The following is a 17,099-nucleotide window of genomic DNA, read 5'->3' on the forward strand; positions in this document are numbered from 1 at the left end:
TCCTTTGAGGAGCTCAGAGCTACAGTGTCAGAACCCCCCCACCCAGCCAGTTCAACTCACCAGGTAGTTGCCCTCCCAGGTCCTCTGCAGCCCCAGGTCAGGTCTCTGGTCCTTGAGGGCCTCCAGGGTGGCCCCCTTGGCTCTGATCCGCAGCTTCTCCTCTGGAGTCATGTCTTTGATCAGCATCCACGCCCACCACCTAAAGCAGCATGGAAACACCCACAGGAATAGCAATGGAGCCAAGATATCGACTCTGATACAGTAGAATCTATAGCCTTGACAACAGGATTGGCCATTTCTGACGTGACGATATTGCAGAACAGTGATTTCTTGGGGGGCTGCACTCTCTCTGACAACAAACATCCTGCCTTGAAACTGTACTTTCGAGGCTTTACGTGTGGAATTTCACTTTCTCCGGATGAAAGTATTGAATGAGACTTTGATGGGGGAAATGTCCACCGCAGAGCTGAGGCTGGAGGAAACATGGGTAAGCACCTTCAAAGGAAACCGGTTGGAGTTTAAAACAGCACCCCTGGCTATGACACTCCACAGAATTCTTACCACACTGATGATACACCGATGGAAGGGGCTTACAGTGCATCGCGTTCAAGGCTTGATGTTCTGTCTGAACAGAGGTGAAACAAGTCATATTACAACCTTGTGTGCGTGTGTGCTGTTTGTTCACCTGTTGTACAAGCTCCGCAGCGCCTCTTCAAACCTCCTCAGGACTTTGGGCGGCGTGGGCCACTTGACGTGCTTGCCGTGGTCCTTCATGGAGCGCACGTTTTTGAATTTGCGGTTGACGTCTTGGATGTAAGACTTGACTTTGAAGCGGCGGTAGGCCCGTAGGATGATGACGGCGGCCCGCATGCGCCGGTAACGCATCCTGGCTATGGTACCGCGCCATACCTGGTGAATAGGACCGAAGAGAGAGAAGGGGATGGAGAGGTTCATACAGTGGAAATGAATAAACTTTATTGATACCTCCCAATAACAACTATTACGTGAACAGGATGTATGGTCTAGAGTATGAAACAAACAAATATATAATACTAGTAAAATGTAAATAAAAGGCAGCCTATATTTGATAAACAGACTTTTTTTCTCTATATATTTTAGATACATAAACTAGATTTTATGTATGTTTTAATGAACTCAAGCAAGAAAGCCAGAACAAAGATTCACATGATTAAAATGTCAAATTCAAGTTAGCTGTTGTAAATCTGAACAGCATGTATGTTGGACCTTTATTGAAAAGAATGCAGAAACTAACTTGTATGTACGTTTTTTATGAGCTCAAGCAAGAAAGCAAAAACAACTATTAACATAATTACATTTCACGTTCAAGTTAGTAGCTGTAAATCTGAACAGCTTGCATGTTGGACTATTACCGAAAAGAGCCGGCATAACCAAACACCAGTTAAACCCCCCCCCCCACATCAAATCCCTCATAGCTATCCTTTGACAAATGACAGGAGTGGCAAAGAGTGGCATGTCAGCTAAAAAGGCTGGTACACAGGCTAGCTCAAACATGAAAGAATGAACTTCATAGCCATTACTTATTTCTGTGCATTACAGAGAAATAATGCACACTAGAATGTCAGAAACTACATTTGTTTACATCCCTATTAGTGAGCATTTCTCCTTTGCCAAGATAATCCATCCATCTGACAGGTGTGGCATATCAAGAAGCTGATTAAACAGCATGATCATTACAAAGGTGCACCTTGTGCTGGGGTCTTCTTTTTTTTACTCTACAATTTGCAGTTTTGTCACACAACACAATGCCACAGATGTCTCAGGTTTTGAGGAAGTGTGCAATTGGCATGCTGACTGCAGGAATGTCCCCCAGAGCTGTTGCCAGAGAATTTAATGTTCATTTCTCTACCATAAGCCGCCTCCAACGCCATTTAAAAAAAAATGTCAGTACGTCCAACCAGCCTCACCGTCTTATGGGCGAGCGATTTGCTGATGTTAACACTGTGAACAGAGTGCCCCATGGTGGTGGTGGGATTATGGTATGGGTAGGCATAAACTACGGACAACGGACACAATTGCATTTTATCGATGGCAATTTGAATGCACAGATATACCATCACGAGATCCTGAGGCCCATTATATTATATTATTTTGCCATTCATCCGCCGCCATCACCTCATGTTTCAGCATGATAATGCATGGCCCCATGTCGCAACGATCTGTACAAAATTCCAGGAAGCTGAAAATGTTCAAGTTCTTGCATGGTCTGTATACTCTGACATGTCACCCATTGAGCATGTTTGGGATTCATATCTTTATTCCCAGTCATGTGAAATCCCTAGATTACGGCCTAATGAATTTATATCAATTGACTTATTTCCTTGTATGAACTTTTAACTCAGTAAAATCTTTGAAATGGTTGCATGTTGCGTTTATATTTTTGTTCAGTATTATTGAATACAGATCCACAAAAAAATCTTTACTTTTTTAAACTATTTGAATACAGATCTTAGAAAGTGACTACTTTTCAAAACTTTGTGAATACAGAACTCAGAAAGTAACTACCTTTTAAAACCGAACACATATCAGAGAAAGCAACTAATTAACTACCATATTATGTAAATAAGGTATTTCTGTTTTTATTTGTAATAKATTTTTTACAATTTCAAAAAAACTGTTTTCGCTTTGTCATTATGGGGTATTGTGTGTAGATTGATGAGGATTTTTTATTTATTTAATCCATTATAGAATAAGGATGGAACATAACAAAATGTGGAAAAGGGAAGGGGTCTGAATACTTTCCGAATGCACTGTACTCTAATGTCGAGGTGATTCCATGTCCTTCATGTATTTCATTATAGGCTATAGGCAATATTAAGATTAATATCCAAGAGACCTCCAAACTATGTGCTAATGATCATATATATAAACTAATTCAACTAACTGTTGTAATTTTTGGCTTTTCATCAAACATTTGGCAGTCATCACATTTGTTTTGTTTTCAAATAACTTGCATATTTTCAAATACCTTCAAATATTATATGGTTTTCTGAGAGGTATTCAAAATACTTTCAAATATGACTTGGTTTTCTGAGACCTGTATTTGAATATCAAAGAAAATAGTTATTTTTATTTGAAACGGTACAAAAAAATATATTCGACTACCTTGAGATTTGAATGTTGGTATTTAAAAATAAACCACAAAATACAATTATTTCTGCCCATGTGCCTCACACTCCCCCCGTCCCCCACCTTGCTGCCCTAGGTGACACAGAAATAATGGAGGAGGGAAGAGAAAGATCAGAGTGATCCATATTCATCGGTCCCATCTACCCATGAGCTGTATTTATTAGGCTGCAAACAGAAGAAAAAAAATACTGAAAATCGGGAGGGACTAACTGAACATGTCCAATAAGAAACCCTCATTTTCYTTTTCCATTGCAAAATGTTTTGCTACAGTGTGCAGTAATGAATACAGACGGGCCTGTTACTATCCTCCCACGTGACAAGGATTATGATGAGGTGAATAAATGAATGGAATCCAACTCATAGATGGTCCCCACTAGCTAACAGTGTTAGAAAAAAAACATTCTAATTCAGATTTGATCAAATGTTGGAGAAATGAAGTCTGTTTKAGGCGAACAGCATTGAGATAAGATATTATAATATAACATATTAAAATGGAGATGGAGAATTAAAGATATTTCTTAAGGGACCCGAGTGTATTATGGTCTTGGGTTGAGATTCACAGAATATGCTTAAAGGTGCAATATGCAAAAATTTCTCCACCATTTCCTGGTTGCTAAAATTCTAATACTTTGCCTAATTTCAGTTTATGTGAAACAATAAGCAATAGTGTATAGTGRAGAGAATCATTGTGCCATCTAAACCGCTGTGAAATATATTTTCATTAAGCAAAAATATTGTATTTTCAGCTGATGTACAAACCGAAAGTAAAAGACGCAAAAACTAAACTTAAGAACGGAAAGCATAGAAATAGTGCACATATAACAGATCTAACGCTTCTCAGACTTGCTTTCAATAAGAATGACAGATCTATAACAAAACATTTCTATGTGAATTTGGTTAAATATTGCCACTTTATAAACTGATTGTGAGCAATATACTGTAGGGCTATTGGACCCTAAATGACCTTCTTCACTTTGATTTTAAACAAAGACTAGGATTGTGAGCAGAGAGATGGTGGGATGGCTTGCGTGTCAAAAGAAGCTCTCGAGTTAGAAGAACCTCGCAAGCGGATTTCATACAGTACATCTCTTCCTAAACATTCCATATGGGCAGACATGAGAAATGTTATCTAAGTGACAAAATACTGTAACCACAAAATACTGTAGTCACATATTATGATACAACTGTGGCAGTCGTGTCATAATATTGCCAATTGATGGTAGCTACTTAYCATCAATCAAGCCCTTTGTATAAACATACATTTGAATGCGATGTGTCCTGAGCTAAAAGTACGAAGCCGGTTACAGGAAGAGCAACAGCTGCATTGGATAAGGCCAAAAATAATCTAAATCTATCTGAATTATCTTAAGCCGACTAAAATATACAACAGGTAAACGGCGGGATGTGTGTATTCACCACGCCCGCCTGCCCGACACACACACCCCACTGCTTGGCTGTGCTTAAACAAAGGAGGGGCAGACAGTGTGGGATGATCATGAGTAGGAAGGTGGGGAGAGGAGAGGACGACACCCAGGGGAACATGTGTAAATCAGGCCAATAACACGGCCGGAACTCCGTCTTCTCCAATAAAGCCATCTGATCAGCTTTTTACAGACTCCCTCCATCCTCCCTCCAACATTGGGTCGTACTAGCCACACGCTGCCCTGACTTTGGGGCACCAGATTTACGAGCTCGTCAAAGCCAAATTGGGGGTGTCTTGGCCAGACAAAGTGGGACAGATTGGTAAGGCTTTATTGGGGCGCTTTGAAATGCATGCTGGGTAGAGAGAGGCCGGCCGGCACAAATCACGTACCATGACAATGGCTGGATGTGTAGGGGGCTTGAGAGATATCTATCTTCATGTAAACGTAGAGATATATAGGCTACACCAAGTGATGCAACTGCTTTAGGCTTACTGAATATCCATATACCATTCACAGTCTCTMACCAGACATGCTAAACAAAATATCCTTTTATGTCATCCACAAAACGAATCAAACATGGAAAGACGGAGAGCCTAGTCAATTTGGGCCGGCGGGGCGACACACTCGACTACAATCCAATGCTGAGCGCCACTATTTCCCTGTCCTCTGGGGACATCAGGCTGGTTTTCCAGTGACATGCTCGACACCAAGGTGGGTGGAGACGGCATCAAGCGGAGTGTGTGACACAATTTAACAAGGGCACAACACACACACACTCTGACCGCAGGCAATCACCAGGGACGCTGGGTGAGACACCGGGCCAACGGGTATTAGCATAAATCAATCCAGCGCTCGGGTGAACAGCAACAGCATCGCCACATGCTCAAGGCAGCAGGCAGTGGCTTGCTCTGAAACCCTCATTAGACTGACATCCTCTATACATGATCACCATGTTCCATCATTGGGCTCATGTACTGTGTGACAAAGGATTTTTAACAATGGGAATACTGGAACTGAAGTGAGGAGGAAACAGACTAGCTACGGATACTGATACGAATTTTGATATAAATAATTTGTGTTGCCTCCAAGGACCGACTGTCAGACGCTAAAAATCACTAACTGAAACAAAGAAACCATCAGAAATGGTTGCTTGTATCAGGTCTGTCAATTAGAAATCCAGACAAGTAGAACATACTGTATTGTACATGAACAGACATGCCAGAGGATAGAAAGCAAGGGGGTGATTCTATGAGGAGTCGGGGAACATTTTAAATGAAGGTCATATCGGAGGAAAGCAGTGCACCTTGGCTGGGAGCCAAACCTTGGTTGCCATGGTGAGAGCCCCGTCTATCCATATCCTTCCACTCAGGGGGATGCATCAGGTCAGTGGATTGTTTTGAATGTGGAARGCCTGGCACTACTTTATCTTCTTGTTGCTAGTGCGGTGAATCCAAGCGTGAATAACTATACTCAAAATAGCCTACAACGAATTAATTACATCACCAACTCAAGGATTTTTTGCAATAAAACATGAGCCGGTATTAATTCGGTTTGCATTGTAAAATATCAAATAAATATGTAATTATGAACTCATAGGAAACATCTGTGCCTTGATTGTTCAACAGTGGGAAGTGGGAAGTTGTTGGTGCAATGAGAAGTTGCAGCAAAAGAGAATATACAAACTGTCACGGCGCTAGTTGACAGCACAGCCGCGAACAAACAGCATGAAAGAACACAAAAGGAGAACGCAGCTGAGCTCCGAGAGACAGGAGGGAAAAATACTCCGGTACAATCAAGAKACACTTCTTCATCATCAAAGTCTTCCTTAATAACAGAGTATGCAGGTACAGTATCTCCCTAAGTGAAGCAAAAGTCACTGACAAAAGGAATGACAACAAGAGAAACAACATGGTTTCAACCTGACGAGACATAAGGYGATAATTTATTAAACAACAGCTGCTGACCTCTTACGTCTTACATGGCAAAACGTATGTTATCAAATGTCCTAGACTTTAGTAYCAACATTTGCATTGATGTGACGCTGTTCTAACTAAAATGTGTATGTATAAGGGGAACTGACCRTCATAAGCCAAATTGTATCTTAAAAGGCATCGTTTCAGACTGAGGGGTGCTGTAACTCTGTTAGTGTTGCTGTTCTTCTGTCTGTCTGTGGCATGGGCTCGGGGTCAGAGACAAAGCTCAACAGGGTCACGGCGCAGGGAGAGAGAGCAGACTGAGCGAAGTTCCGATGGAGAGCCSAGGGACGACCGACGAACACACAACCACACCTGACATCTGGAATGAGATGAAGGAGCTGAGAGACATGGTGGTYGAGCAGAGAGAGAAGCTGAGGAACACGGAGGCCAGAGTGGCAGCAAGTGAGGGCCTTACAGAGGAGCAGAGAATCACCACGAAAGAAGTAGACGAACTGAAGACAGACAATACGGCCTTGGAGGTCAGACTGACAGCCAGTGAGAGCCAGGTGGAGGGAACTGAAGAACAAGAATGCAGGTAGGCCTAATACACCTGTGTACGAATTACGATGAACAACATTTTCTTCCTCATGAGCTTTATATGTATACATAATTTCAAGCCAAGAAGCTGAACTGTCAGGAGCGGAAGCCAAAGAGACTGCCAGTGAGACAGAGTGCAGCCAGCGAGAGAACAGAACAGCGCAAATCGGCTCTAACCAGAATAGAAAGAGGAGTGGGAGGCCCCGGTGCACAACTGAGCAAGAGGACAAGTACATTAGAGTTTCTAGTTTGAGAAACAGACGCCTCACGAGTCCTCAACTGGCAGCTTCATTAAATAGTACCCGCAAAACACCAGTCTCAACGGCAACAGCGAAGAGGCGACTCCGGGATGCTGGCCTTTCTCAGGACAAGAATAGACTGATGAGTTTCAGAAGAAAGTTCTTTGTTTCTGGACATTTTGAGCCTGTCATCGAACCTACAAATGCTGATGCTCCAGATACTCAACTAGTCTAAAGAAGGCCAGTTTTATTGCTTCTTTAAATCAGGACAACAGTTTTCATTTGTGCTAACATAATTGCAAAGGGTTTTTCTAATGATCAATTAGCCTTTTAAAATGATAAACTTGGATTAGCTAACACAACGTGCCATTGGAACACAGGAGTGTTGGTTGCTGATAATGGTCCTCTGTACGCCTATGTAGATATTCCATAAAAAATCTGTTGTTTCCAGCTACAATAGTCATTTACAACATTAACAATGTCTACACTGTATTTCTGATCAATTTMATGTTATTTTAAAAATGGACAAAAAAAATAGCTTTTCTTTCAAAAACAAGGACATTTCTAAGTGACCCCAAACTTTTGAACGGTAGTGTATGTCACTGAAGGGTGTAGGCTCTATGATGATACTGACAATAACATGATCTTTAGTAGCTTCCTGCTCTTCACTGTGCGAGAACATTGTGAATGCTCAATGCTGTAATGGTCTGAGGTGAACCTATTTTTGGAGCCCCAAATGCATGATAAAAATCAATACTACTGGGTGTTGTTCATTACATTTACATTTACATTTAAGTCATTTAGCAGACGCTCTTATCCAGAGCGACTTACAAATTGACATTAACAAAGACATTGTCGACCTTGGAGTAAAACAACCTTATATTGTGTTATAACGAGGTTAGACAGTTGTTCTTAGCTCATGAGGCATTTCTAAATGACATTATTCAAAAATCAAATGGGCCTATATCACTAACTGAAATGATCATTGAAAAGTTGTTCATATTGCAGAATGTATCTTTACATCRTATTTTCATTTAAACGTGATCATGTGGAAAGGGTATTATCAAATCAAATGTTATTTGTCACATGCTTTGTAAACAACAGTGAAATGCTTACTTACGGYCCTTCCCAACAATGCAGAGAGAGAGAGAAAATGTATAAATAATTGAAAAGTAATAACACATAATAATAAAAATAATAATAACAGTAAAAGTAATAATAAATACACAATGAGTAACGATAACCTGGCTATATACACTGTACACAGGGTACCAGTACTGAGTCGATGTGCAGGGGTACGAGGTATTATCTGTTCTGCTGTAACAGTTCTACGAACTTCTATCACATAAAAATACATTGACAAACTCGCATATATTTCTGGCAGATTGCCCATTTTGGAGGTAGCTAGGTGTTTTGCAGTCAGCAGTTGTAAATCTACCATAAGTAGTAGAACACTATACAAGCCGCTGCAATAATGCCTACACCAGACCAATTAGGATCAGGTTACATAGCGCTGAGGCGTGTGGATAGAAGGGAATCAGTTCAGGCCCAGTAGGCAGACAGACAGCGTGCTGGGACTTACGCTAGGCTAACGCTAGGCTAACGCTACGCTAACGTTAGCGTAGCCTAGCCTACAGTCTCACTGATAAAAACCTCAGCCGCTTCAGATACATGTAACGCTTTCAATAGCGATTAATGCCCAGTTCCTTATACACAGGGGACTGACTCTCTGTCATCTCAGCTAAAAGAAAAGCCCTGACAGAAACTGATGTGGATGGCTGGGCTTAAATGTATGAAATATTCATTAAAATAAAGGGTGGAAGCTCATGAATCATTTATAAAGTCTCTGTATTTGTGTTGGATTGTAGTATTTAATCCCCTTTAGGTTGGTTCAGATTGGGACTAATCGGCRCTTTCTGAGGATAAGGTTTGGACTGCGGGTTGGATGAGGACTTGTGTGCTCAACTGCTCGCACAGTCCACACTAGGGAGTGGGCAGTGGAGCAGATACAGGCCATTGATAGTGGGATGTAGTGCACTCAGTCAGTCAGCGGGGAGGGCAGAGTTGATAGCCGTGACGGTGGATTCAGCGGAGCCAGGGTTCTATCCGCTGGCTTGGGGAGCAGAGGAGAGCCGGAGTGGAACGGCTTAGACGGGGGCTCGGGAGAACAGGGCGGAACCCGAGGAACGACGGAGCGAAAGGTAGCATGAAATGAGACTGGGAGAGAGTCCCTCTCTCTCTCTCTTCCCCCACCCTCTTCAGGGGATGAGGGGCGCTCACGTAGGTGGCTGTAACGAGGGGATGACGGGGTGGTAAGTGGAAGGTGCATTGTGTACTCCAGAACCAGGCATGGAGAAGGGCACCTCGTACCTAATTCTCGGGTTCTATATATAGGACCCCTCTCTTCTTATGTGGAGTGCAGTCACTGACAAGCACTTGTGGTTGTCTGGGGAAGGAGGCTCGTATGGGGGGAGGGGAAGAGCGCTTGAGATACTGGCATGGGTTCTGCCACCCCTGGCATGGTGGGGCCCATTGGCATAAGGCACATTGGTGTGCCAGCTGCTGATAAGGGGATTGCGTCGCACAGAGGATGAGCTGTGTGTGTAGGGGACAGGGTACAAATAGAGTTCTATTTTGCTTATTTCTGGAGGGTGGGGGGGGGGTGGGGGGGGGGTTGTGTGTGTGTGTGTGTGTGTGTGTGTGTGTACCTGCGTAGGTGTGAGCAATGTCCATTGACAAAGAACTGTTCTTATTGTCTGGCAGAGCCCCTACCCGATTCCTTCCACCCTAAACCTCTCTTTTGTGTGATGTTTGTTTTGGTAGAATGCTGGGAATTCTCTGGTGTTTGTACTTGGTTATCAAAGTGACAACATCCTTTGAGGTAGGAAAACAGGAGCACGAGGCGAGCTCGTCTGTTGGGCAGCACAACCAGGTCCTTGTAGATCAATACAGAGGTCAAACAATCGATCCCAGATTGAAGCCATTTGGTTGGTTTAAGCCTTTGATGTCTGCGGGCAGTTAGAACGCAGCACAGTCCTCCGAGAGAGCTGACTGAATCAAAGTTTAGAACGTGAAGGAATGAACTCCTAGGGATTTGAGTAGCAATAACAGGCTAGGTAAAAGTATAGCCGTCAATCTTGATTCTGTCAACACCAAACATATAGATGGCTCCCAAAATAGGCGTTCAAATCCCAAACTGGGAAAAGGAAACACGAAATAGAACAGACAGATGCTGAGAAATGGACGTTTTGGAGCTCTGTACAGAGAAGGCATTACCTTTAGAGATGCTCAGCTAAATTTAACAGCAAATTGACAGCACAACATTCTACAACAAAAAACATCCCCCCCCCCCATCTATACAGAAGCCTTGTACAGTCCTAGGCTGTCTTAGTGGGTGTGTATGGCACGTGGTATGACACACGCTATCATCACATCAGAGTTGCTACCGTTCTTACCTGAGGTGTATTCTCATGCACAGCACAACCACATGACTTTCTTTACCAACCAATCAACGGAGGAAAGCACATAGAAAATCCAACATCCATGTCKCCAAATCCAATCACATAACAGAGAACATTTATGGAGAATTGGCTGTAATAAAGCAATAACGGATTACACTCCGGTCTGTATTAACATCATAACAACTGTCAATATGATAAAAGGGTCTCGTACTAAATGGATTTCCCCTACAGCTACAGTACATTAGCTAATGGTTTATATTGATACATGTGGGTTTCAGCATCTCAGGAGCTGTGGTGATATATTCCAACTAAGAGAGGGAGTCGCTGATAAAGGTTGAATAGGAGTAAAGGGAACATTAGGTTCTGTTTTCAAAGTTTGCTTGTTCTTTTAGTGTGCAGGAGTTGCTAGCGGCTTCCCAGAAGTCTGCAGTGCGGATGTGTGGACCCCTCTTCTCTCCTCCAGATCATTTACTGAGCTGGGTTTGCGTGGGCAGATGAAACCCAGAGAGGAAGAGAGAGGAAGCCAACGCTATAATAATACAACATTATTTTTGGCTCTGAAAATATCTCAGCGTCTAGCGTCAGATCAAGTGCTGAGTCGTTCCAGTCTCGGGAGTTTGTTACTCACATGAGAAGGAAGGAGAGTGAATTTAAATGAGGACAAAAGAGAATGAGGTCACTGGATTTTAGGTAGCTTTGACCAACAATCAGGCTCCCTGACAATGTGATATTGAATATTAAAGTGTCCGCTATTGAATTTGTGGCGTATTTTTGTCTTAAAACGTATTTGTATTCATTTATAATAATAAATGTACCTGTAGAGGTAACACCTATACAATGTTTACACTCGACCTAGGGCCGTTTGCATGGGGACCAGGCCAAAGGTCAAATGTGACGAGATTGACACTGACCTTCTGAAGGAAGAGAACGATTCTCCCAACCATTTCGGTCCTCTGCTCCTCCAGGCAGAAGAGGGTGCGCGGTGTGCGYATGAACACCTTGGTCTTGCCGTACGCCACGTCCTGCTCGAAGCCGCAGCTCTGCAACAGRTTCTTTACCGCCTCTTTTTCCGATGGGAGGTCGTGATTGGGCCACGTGAACTCCGAGATCATCTTGTACCTGAAGGGGTGGAATGGAGGCCGAGGGGAAAGGAGTCCAATATTAGTGGACATCAAAATACTTTAGCACGATCGCAAACCAGAGTGGTTCTGATTGCTCAGTGGTCAGAMCATGGGGTGTACAATGCCATTTATTGGTTTAATTCCTGCATGGGTCATAAACACAGTATACAGTGTGTTAAATGTATGTCACTTTGGACAAAAGCATCAGCTAAATGACTAGGACTTAAATTCCTAATGGTGTTTGCTTCTTTTATGAAACCTGAACCACAGAAAAACTGCCCYGCAAAATACAGAATGATTTGTAACTTTACAGGACACTGTGATAAGATATTATTTGACTGTCAAGAGAGGTCAGCAGGCCTGACAAAACATTTCGTACATGAGTTATTTCACTGGCATTTTACTGCATGATGTAATACCAAATTCATCAGTGAATGAAATGATAGTTCGAGGAGCGGGATAGTTAGAGGAGAAGTGRGTTATGCAAAATAATCACTGTTAACTATCACAGCTATTACCTAATCTATACTGAACAAAATTATAAAACGCAACATGTAAAGTGTTGGTCCCATCTTTCATAAGCTGAAATGAAAGATCCCAGAAATGTTCCAGACGCACAAAAAATATTATTTCTCTCAGATTGTGTGTACAAATTTGTTGACATCCCTGTTAGTGAGTATTTCTCCTTTGCCAAGATAATCCATCCACCTGACAAGAAGCTGATTAAACAGCATMATCATTACACAGGTGCACCTTGTGCTGGGGARAATAAWAGGCCACTCTAAAATGTGAAGTTTGTCACAGAACACAATGRCACAGATGTCTCAAGTTGAGGGAGCGTGCAATTGGCATGTTGACTGCAGGAATGTCCACCATAGCTGTTGCCGGAGAAATTAATGTTAATTTCTCTACCATAAGCCGCCTCTAAAGTTGTTTTAGAGAATTTGGCAGTACGCCCAACCAGCCTCACAACCGCAGACCACGTGTAACCACGCCAGCCCAGGACCTCCACATCCGGCTTCTTCACCTGCGGGACCTTCTGAGACCAGCCACCCGGACAGCTGATAAACTGTGTATTTCTGTCTGTAATAAAGCCCTTTTGTGGAGAAAAACTAATTCTGATTGGCTGGGCCTTGCTCCCAAATGGGTGAGGCCCTCCCAGGCCTCATGGCTGCGCCCCTGCCCAGTCATTTGAAATACATAGATCAGGGCCTAATTCCTTTATTAGAATTTACTTATTTCCTTATATGAACTGTAACTCAGTAAAATCGTTGAAATTGTTTAATGTTGCATTTATATTTTTATTTAGTATAATTTGACCGAGGAAGGGCAGGGCAGTGGGAGAACGAGACAGCTGTGAATMAATTAGGGAAAGGGATTAGCAGTTAAGAGAGTGTGTGTGTGTTTGTATGTGTGTTTGTGTTTGCATCTGTTTGGGACCATTTGGAGCRTGTGTGCGACAGTGCAGTTTGGACCAAATCCAAATTAAACATTTGGTCAGTCTTGACTGCCAAGAGTCCAAAATAAATCCTATAAAAATCCTKCTTTTGCACAGAATATAAACCTGTTTCTGTTTCCCAGATAACACACTTTTAGAGGAAAGTGTCCGAATTTATTATGCAACATCTCATCTGATGTGAGAGACTTGCTGCCACCTCAGTGACATCACTGCTGTCGCCTAGCGCCCAATCTAGCTCCGGAAGGGAGACACAAGGTGATGTGATGATGCAAAGCCCATCCTCCTCTCTCCTCTGCACAGATCTCTACGACTTAGTCCAGTACTGACTGGATTCTGCTTGATCAAACTCAAGCCCGGTTTATTCACGAGTTGGTGTTAGTAGGAGAACTGCTGTACYTAAAATAATATCATAGTATCATGGTAGAGACAAATGGTTGGGAATGTTCAGTCTATACTGGTGAATGGATTGAAAACAGAGGCAGGAAGTAGTGAGGGTCATAGTCTCAATACAACTCATCACGGAGCTTGTTTTCCCGACTGAATTGCAGTGCGTCGACTGAATTCGATGAAAAGGAAATTCATTAAATACATCCACTGTGTTACAAGGCTGTTCCTAGTCAAGGGCACAGGAACATTGTGTTGGTGGGGAAGTATCAAATCAATTGTCTGGGACATTGGCTAAACAACACCGTAATACCGGACAGCAGGAAGTAACAAGATAAGGATGAGGTAGGTAGGGAGGATGACGTTGCCCTTAGCCAATGATCTTATGCAGGGGTGGGCATCTTGTTCAGGCTCTTGTTCCAGCCCAGTTATAACACAGGTCCCGTAASAACATCTTGTAATGAAATCACACACATCATCATGTATCTTTTGCACTTTTGCACTCACTCTGACAGTAAGAGTYCTGATCATCATGAATAAGATTACATGGACAGGAGAGACTTGATCCTAAATCWGCACTAGACTGAGAAGCTTTTTGAATACGGCCCTGATTCTACTTCTACACGGGAGACGGGGTGGAAGCTCGTACCTCTGGAGGAAGCGGGCGTACTCCTGACGGTTGGCGAATCCGGCGCGGCGCACACGGACGTTCTCCAGTAGGCCTAGGTACTCGACCTGGTGGCGACAACGCTCGTGCTCGAACAGCAGGGGCGACTTGACGTCGTTGGGCTTGATGCAGCGCACGTAGTAGGGCTCCTACAGGCACACACACGCCACAGTAAGGGGACACATCATTGGCTACTATGGGGTTCGTCAGAAAGTGGCACAGAACACTGACAACAAGTCAATAGTGTAACATGGCTTTACCTCCTGGTCTCCTATCTATTATCTACACTGATGTGGAAGAACGGGAAACGGGAAAGCTAATTCCTATAGGATACCCAACATGTTTTTTCACCTATCCTGTGAGTTCACATTTGTGTAATTTTGGAGGAGAGGAGCTGAGGAAAGAAAACCACTTTAGACGTTGAAATACACACGCACGCACACGCACACACACACCAGCCAAGTCAGTAGTACAAACAGAAAATTGGAAGTTGTTGGCCAATGAAATAGTTTCCCGGCGGTGGCCGCGCCCTTCACCTTGCAAGCCAGGTTCTCCACCAATGCGATCATGGAGTTCTTAAAGAGGGTGGCGGCCGTTAGGGGTCGTTTGGTGACCTCAGTMATCCTCAGCTTGCCCTCCGGCCACATCACCTTCAGCACTGGGTTGGAGCTACGGAGAGAGAGAAAGAGAGATAGAGGAGGAGAGGAACAGAGAGAGAAGATTGTTTATCAGTTCATCATTGTAGGTGCTGTTGTTCTGGTTTTTGAAGGCTACTGCGGTGTCACGTGAGGGGAATAGGGGGAGAGGAGAGGGGATAGCAGGTGTGTGTTAAGTCTCACCTGTTGTACAGTAGCCTTTTGAAGTCCTGGAAGAGAGTGTCCTTGTTCTTGTCGATGAAGCCAACCACAGAGTACCTGTGTAAATACAAAAGTGCACACACACACACCACACACACACACACACACACACACACACACACACACACACACACAACACACACACACACACACACACACACACACACACACAGACCCACACACACACACACACACACACACACACACACACACACACACACACACACACACACACACACACACACACACACACCACACACCCCTCTTGATCATCTTTTTCTGACACTAAGACCGTCTTAAAACTTGCATCACCGAAGACGGTGCATACAAATGACAACAGCGTCTCCTAAACCCTACTCAGAAACGATTAAAATGGATGAATCACAGAATAATTACAGAACAAATCCTCTGTTTCCTGTCTGAGACAGTGGAAGAGTAGGAGCCATCTGTGGTACTCAGTAAGACCCAGGGGAAACTGGCCCATTACACCCCTTACTCTACAGTATCAGCCTGCATCTCAAATAGCACCCTATTCCCTATATAGTGCACTCCTTTTGGCCAGAACCCATTGACCAGAGACCTARAGTATGGGCCCTGGTCAAAGATAGTGCACTATCTAGGGAATAGGGTGCCATTTGGGATGCAGGGAGTCTCAAATTTGAGTGCTCCCTGAACCAATTAGGCTACGCTGCAGGAGGCAGAGTCCATGGTTATTATAATGGTCTCATCTTTAAAGCCATATAATATGTTAACTATGGGGAGTTAGCTAGAGCTGCTGGGCTGGACAGGCATGCAGGCACTGAGGATGGTTGGCACACTGTAGCATACAAAGCTTGTGATTTGGTTGATAGTGTTTGATGATCTCACGCTGTTGTACTGATTAGGGTATTAAGAGAACATAGTGAAGTGCAATGAACTCACTACTGTCGCCACAGTGACTTTTAGCCGAGAGTGTTCCATACAGTACACCACCGCAACGGTTACTTACACGACATTCCCTGCATAGTGCCGGACACGGAAATCTCTGTCAAACTCCAAACTCTTGTCTGTCGGGGAGAGCTGAGGATGGAGAGATATAAAGAGAGAGAGACAGAGAAAGAGGTAGAAAGAGAGAGAAATTGAGTAACACAAACCGGGGGAAGTCGGGACTAGTAACCTAATAGCTCCCATGCAGAGGAGATAAAAAGATGGGGCAATTTACTCTAATATCAAGGATATCTGTTTTCATATGTGCTACGCTCAGTTGTTCTTTACTGGAAAGTTGCCTCCCCAGATATAACATAGTGTATACCATTAGAGAGGAACAGAAGCAGCTTCCCTAGATATAACATATACCATTAGAGAGGAACAGAAGCAGCATCCCCAGATATAACATAGTGTATACCATTAGAGAGGAACAGAAGCAGCTTCCCTAGATATAACATATACCATTAGAGAGGAAGCAGCATCCCCAGATATAACATATACCATTAGAGAGGAACAGAAGCAGCTTCCCCAGATATAACATATACCATTAGAGAGGAACAGAAGCAGCATCCCCAGATATAACATAGTGTATACCACTAGAGAGGAACAGAAGCAGCTTCCCTAGATATAACATATACCATTAGAGAGGAAGCAGCATCCCCAGATATAACATATACCATTAGAGAGGGACAGAAGCAGCATCCCCAGATATAACATATACCATTAGAGAGAAACAGAAGCAGCATCCCCAGATATAACATATACCATTAGAGAGGAACAGAAGCAGCATCCCCAGATGAGAGAGAGAGGAAATCTGTGCACATGAAATATGAATGAGCT

General features: G+C 43.3%; 1 protein-coding gene across 1 annotated transcript in view; it reads right to left on the reverse strand.

Moving 5' to 3' along the window:
- Positions 1–17,099, reverse strand: part of myo1d (myosin 1D) — a 125,967-nt gene that overhangs the window by 35,195 nt on the left and 73,673 nt on the right. The window contains 7 exon segments of the mRNA XM_024007380.2: positions 61–199; positions 686–909; positions 11,717–11,924; positions 14,419–14,585; positions 14,973–15,105; positions 15,276–15,350; positions 16,282–16,352. Of these exon segments, the coding sequence (XP_023863148.1) occupies positions 61–199; positions 686–909; positions 11,717–11,924; positions 14,419–14,585; positions 14,973–15,105; positions 15,276–15,350; positions 16,282–16,352 (1,017 nt within the window).

Source organism: Salvelinus sp. IW2-2015, linkage group LG18 (assembly GCF_002910315.2).
Source record: "Salvelinus sp. IW2-2015 linkage group LG18, ASM291031v2, whole genome shotgun sequence".
Taxonomy (NCBI): domain Eukaryota; kingdom Metazoa; phylum Chordata; class Actinopteri; order Salmoniformes; family Salmonidae; genus Salvelinus; species Salvelinus sp. IW2-2015.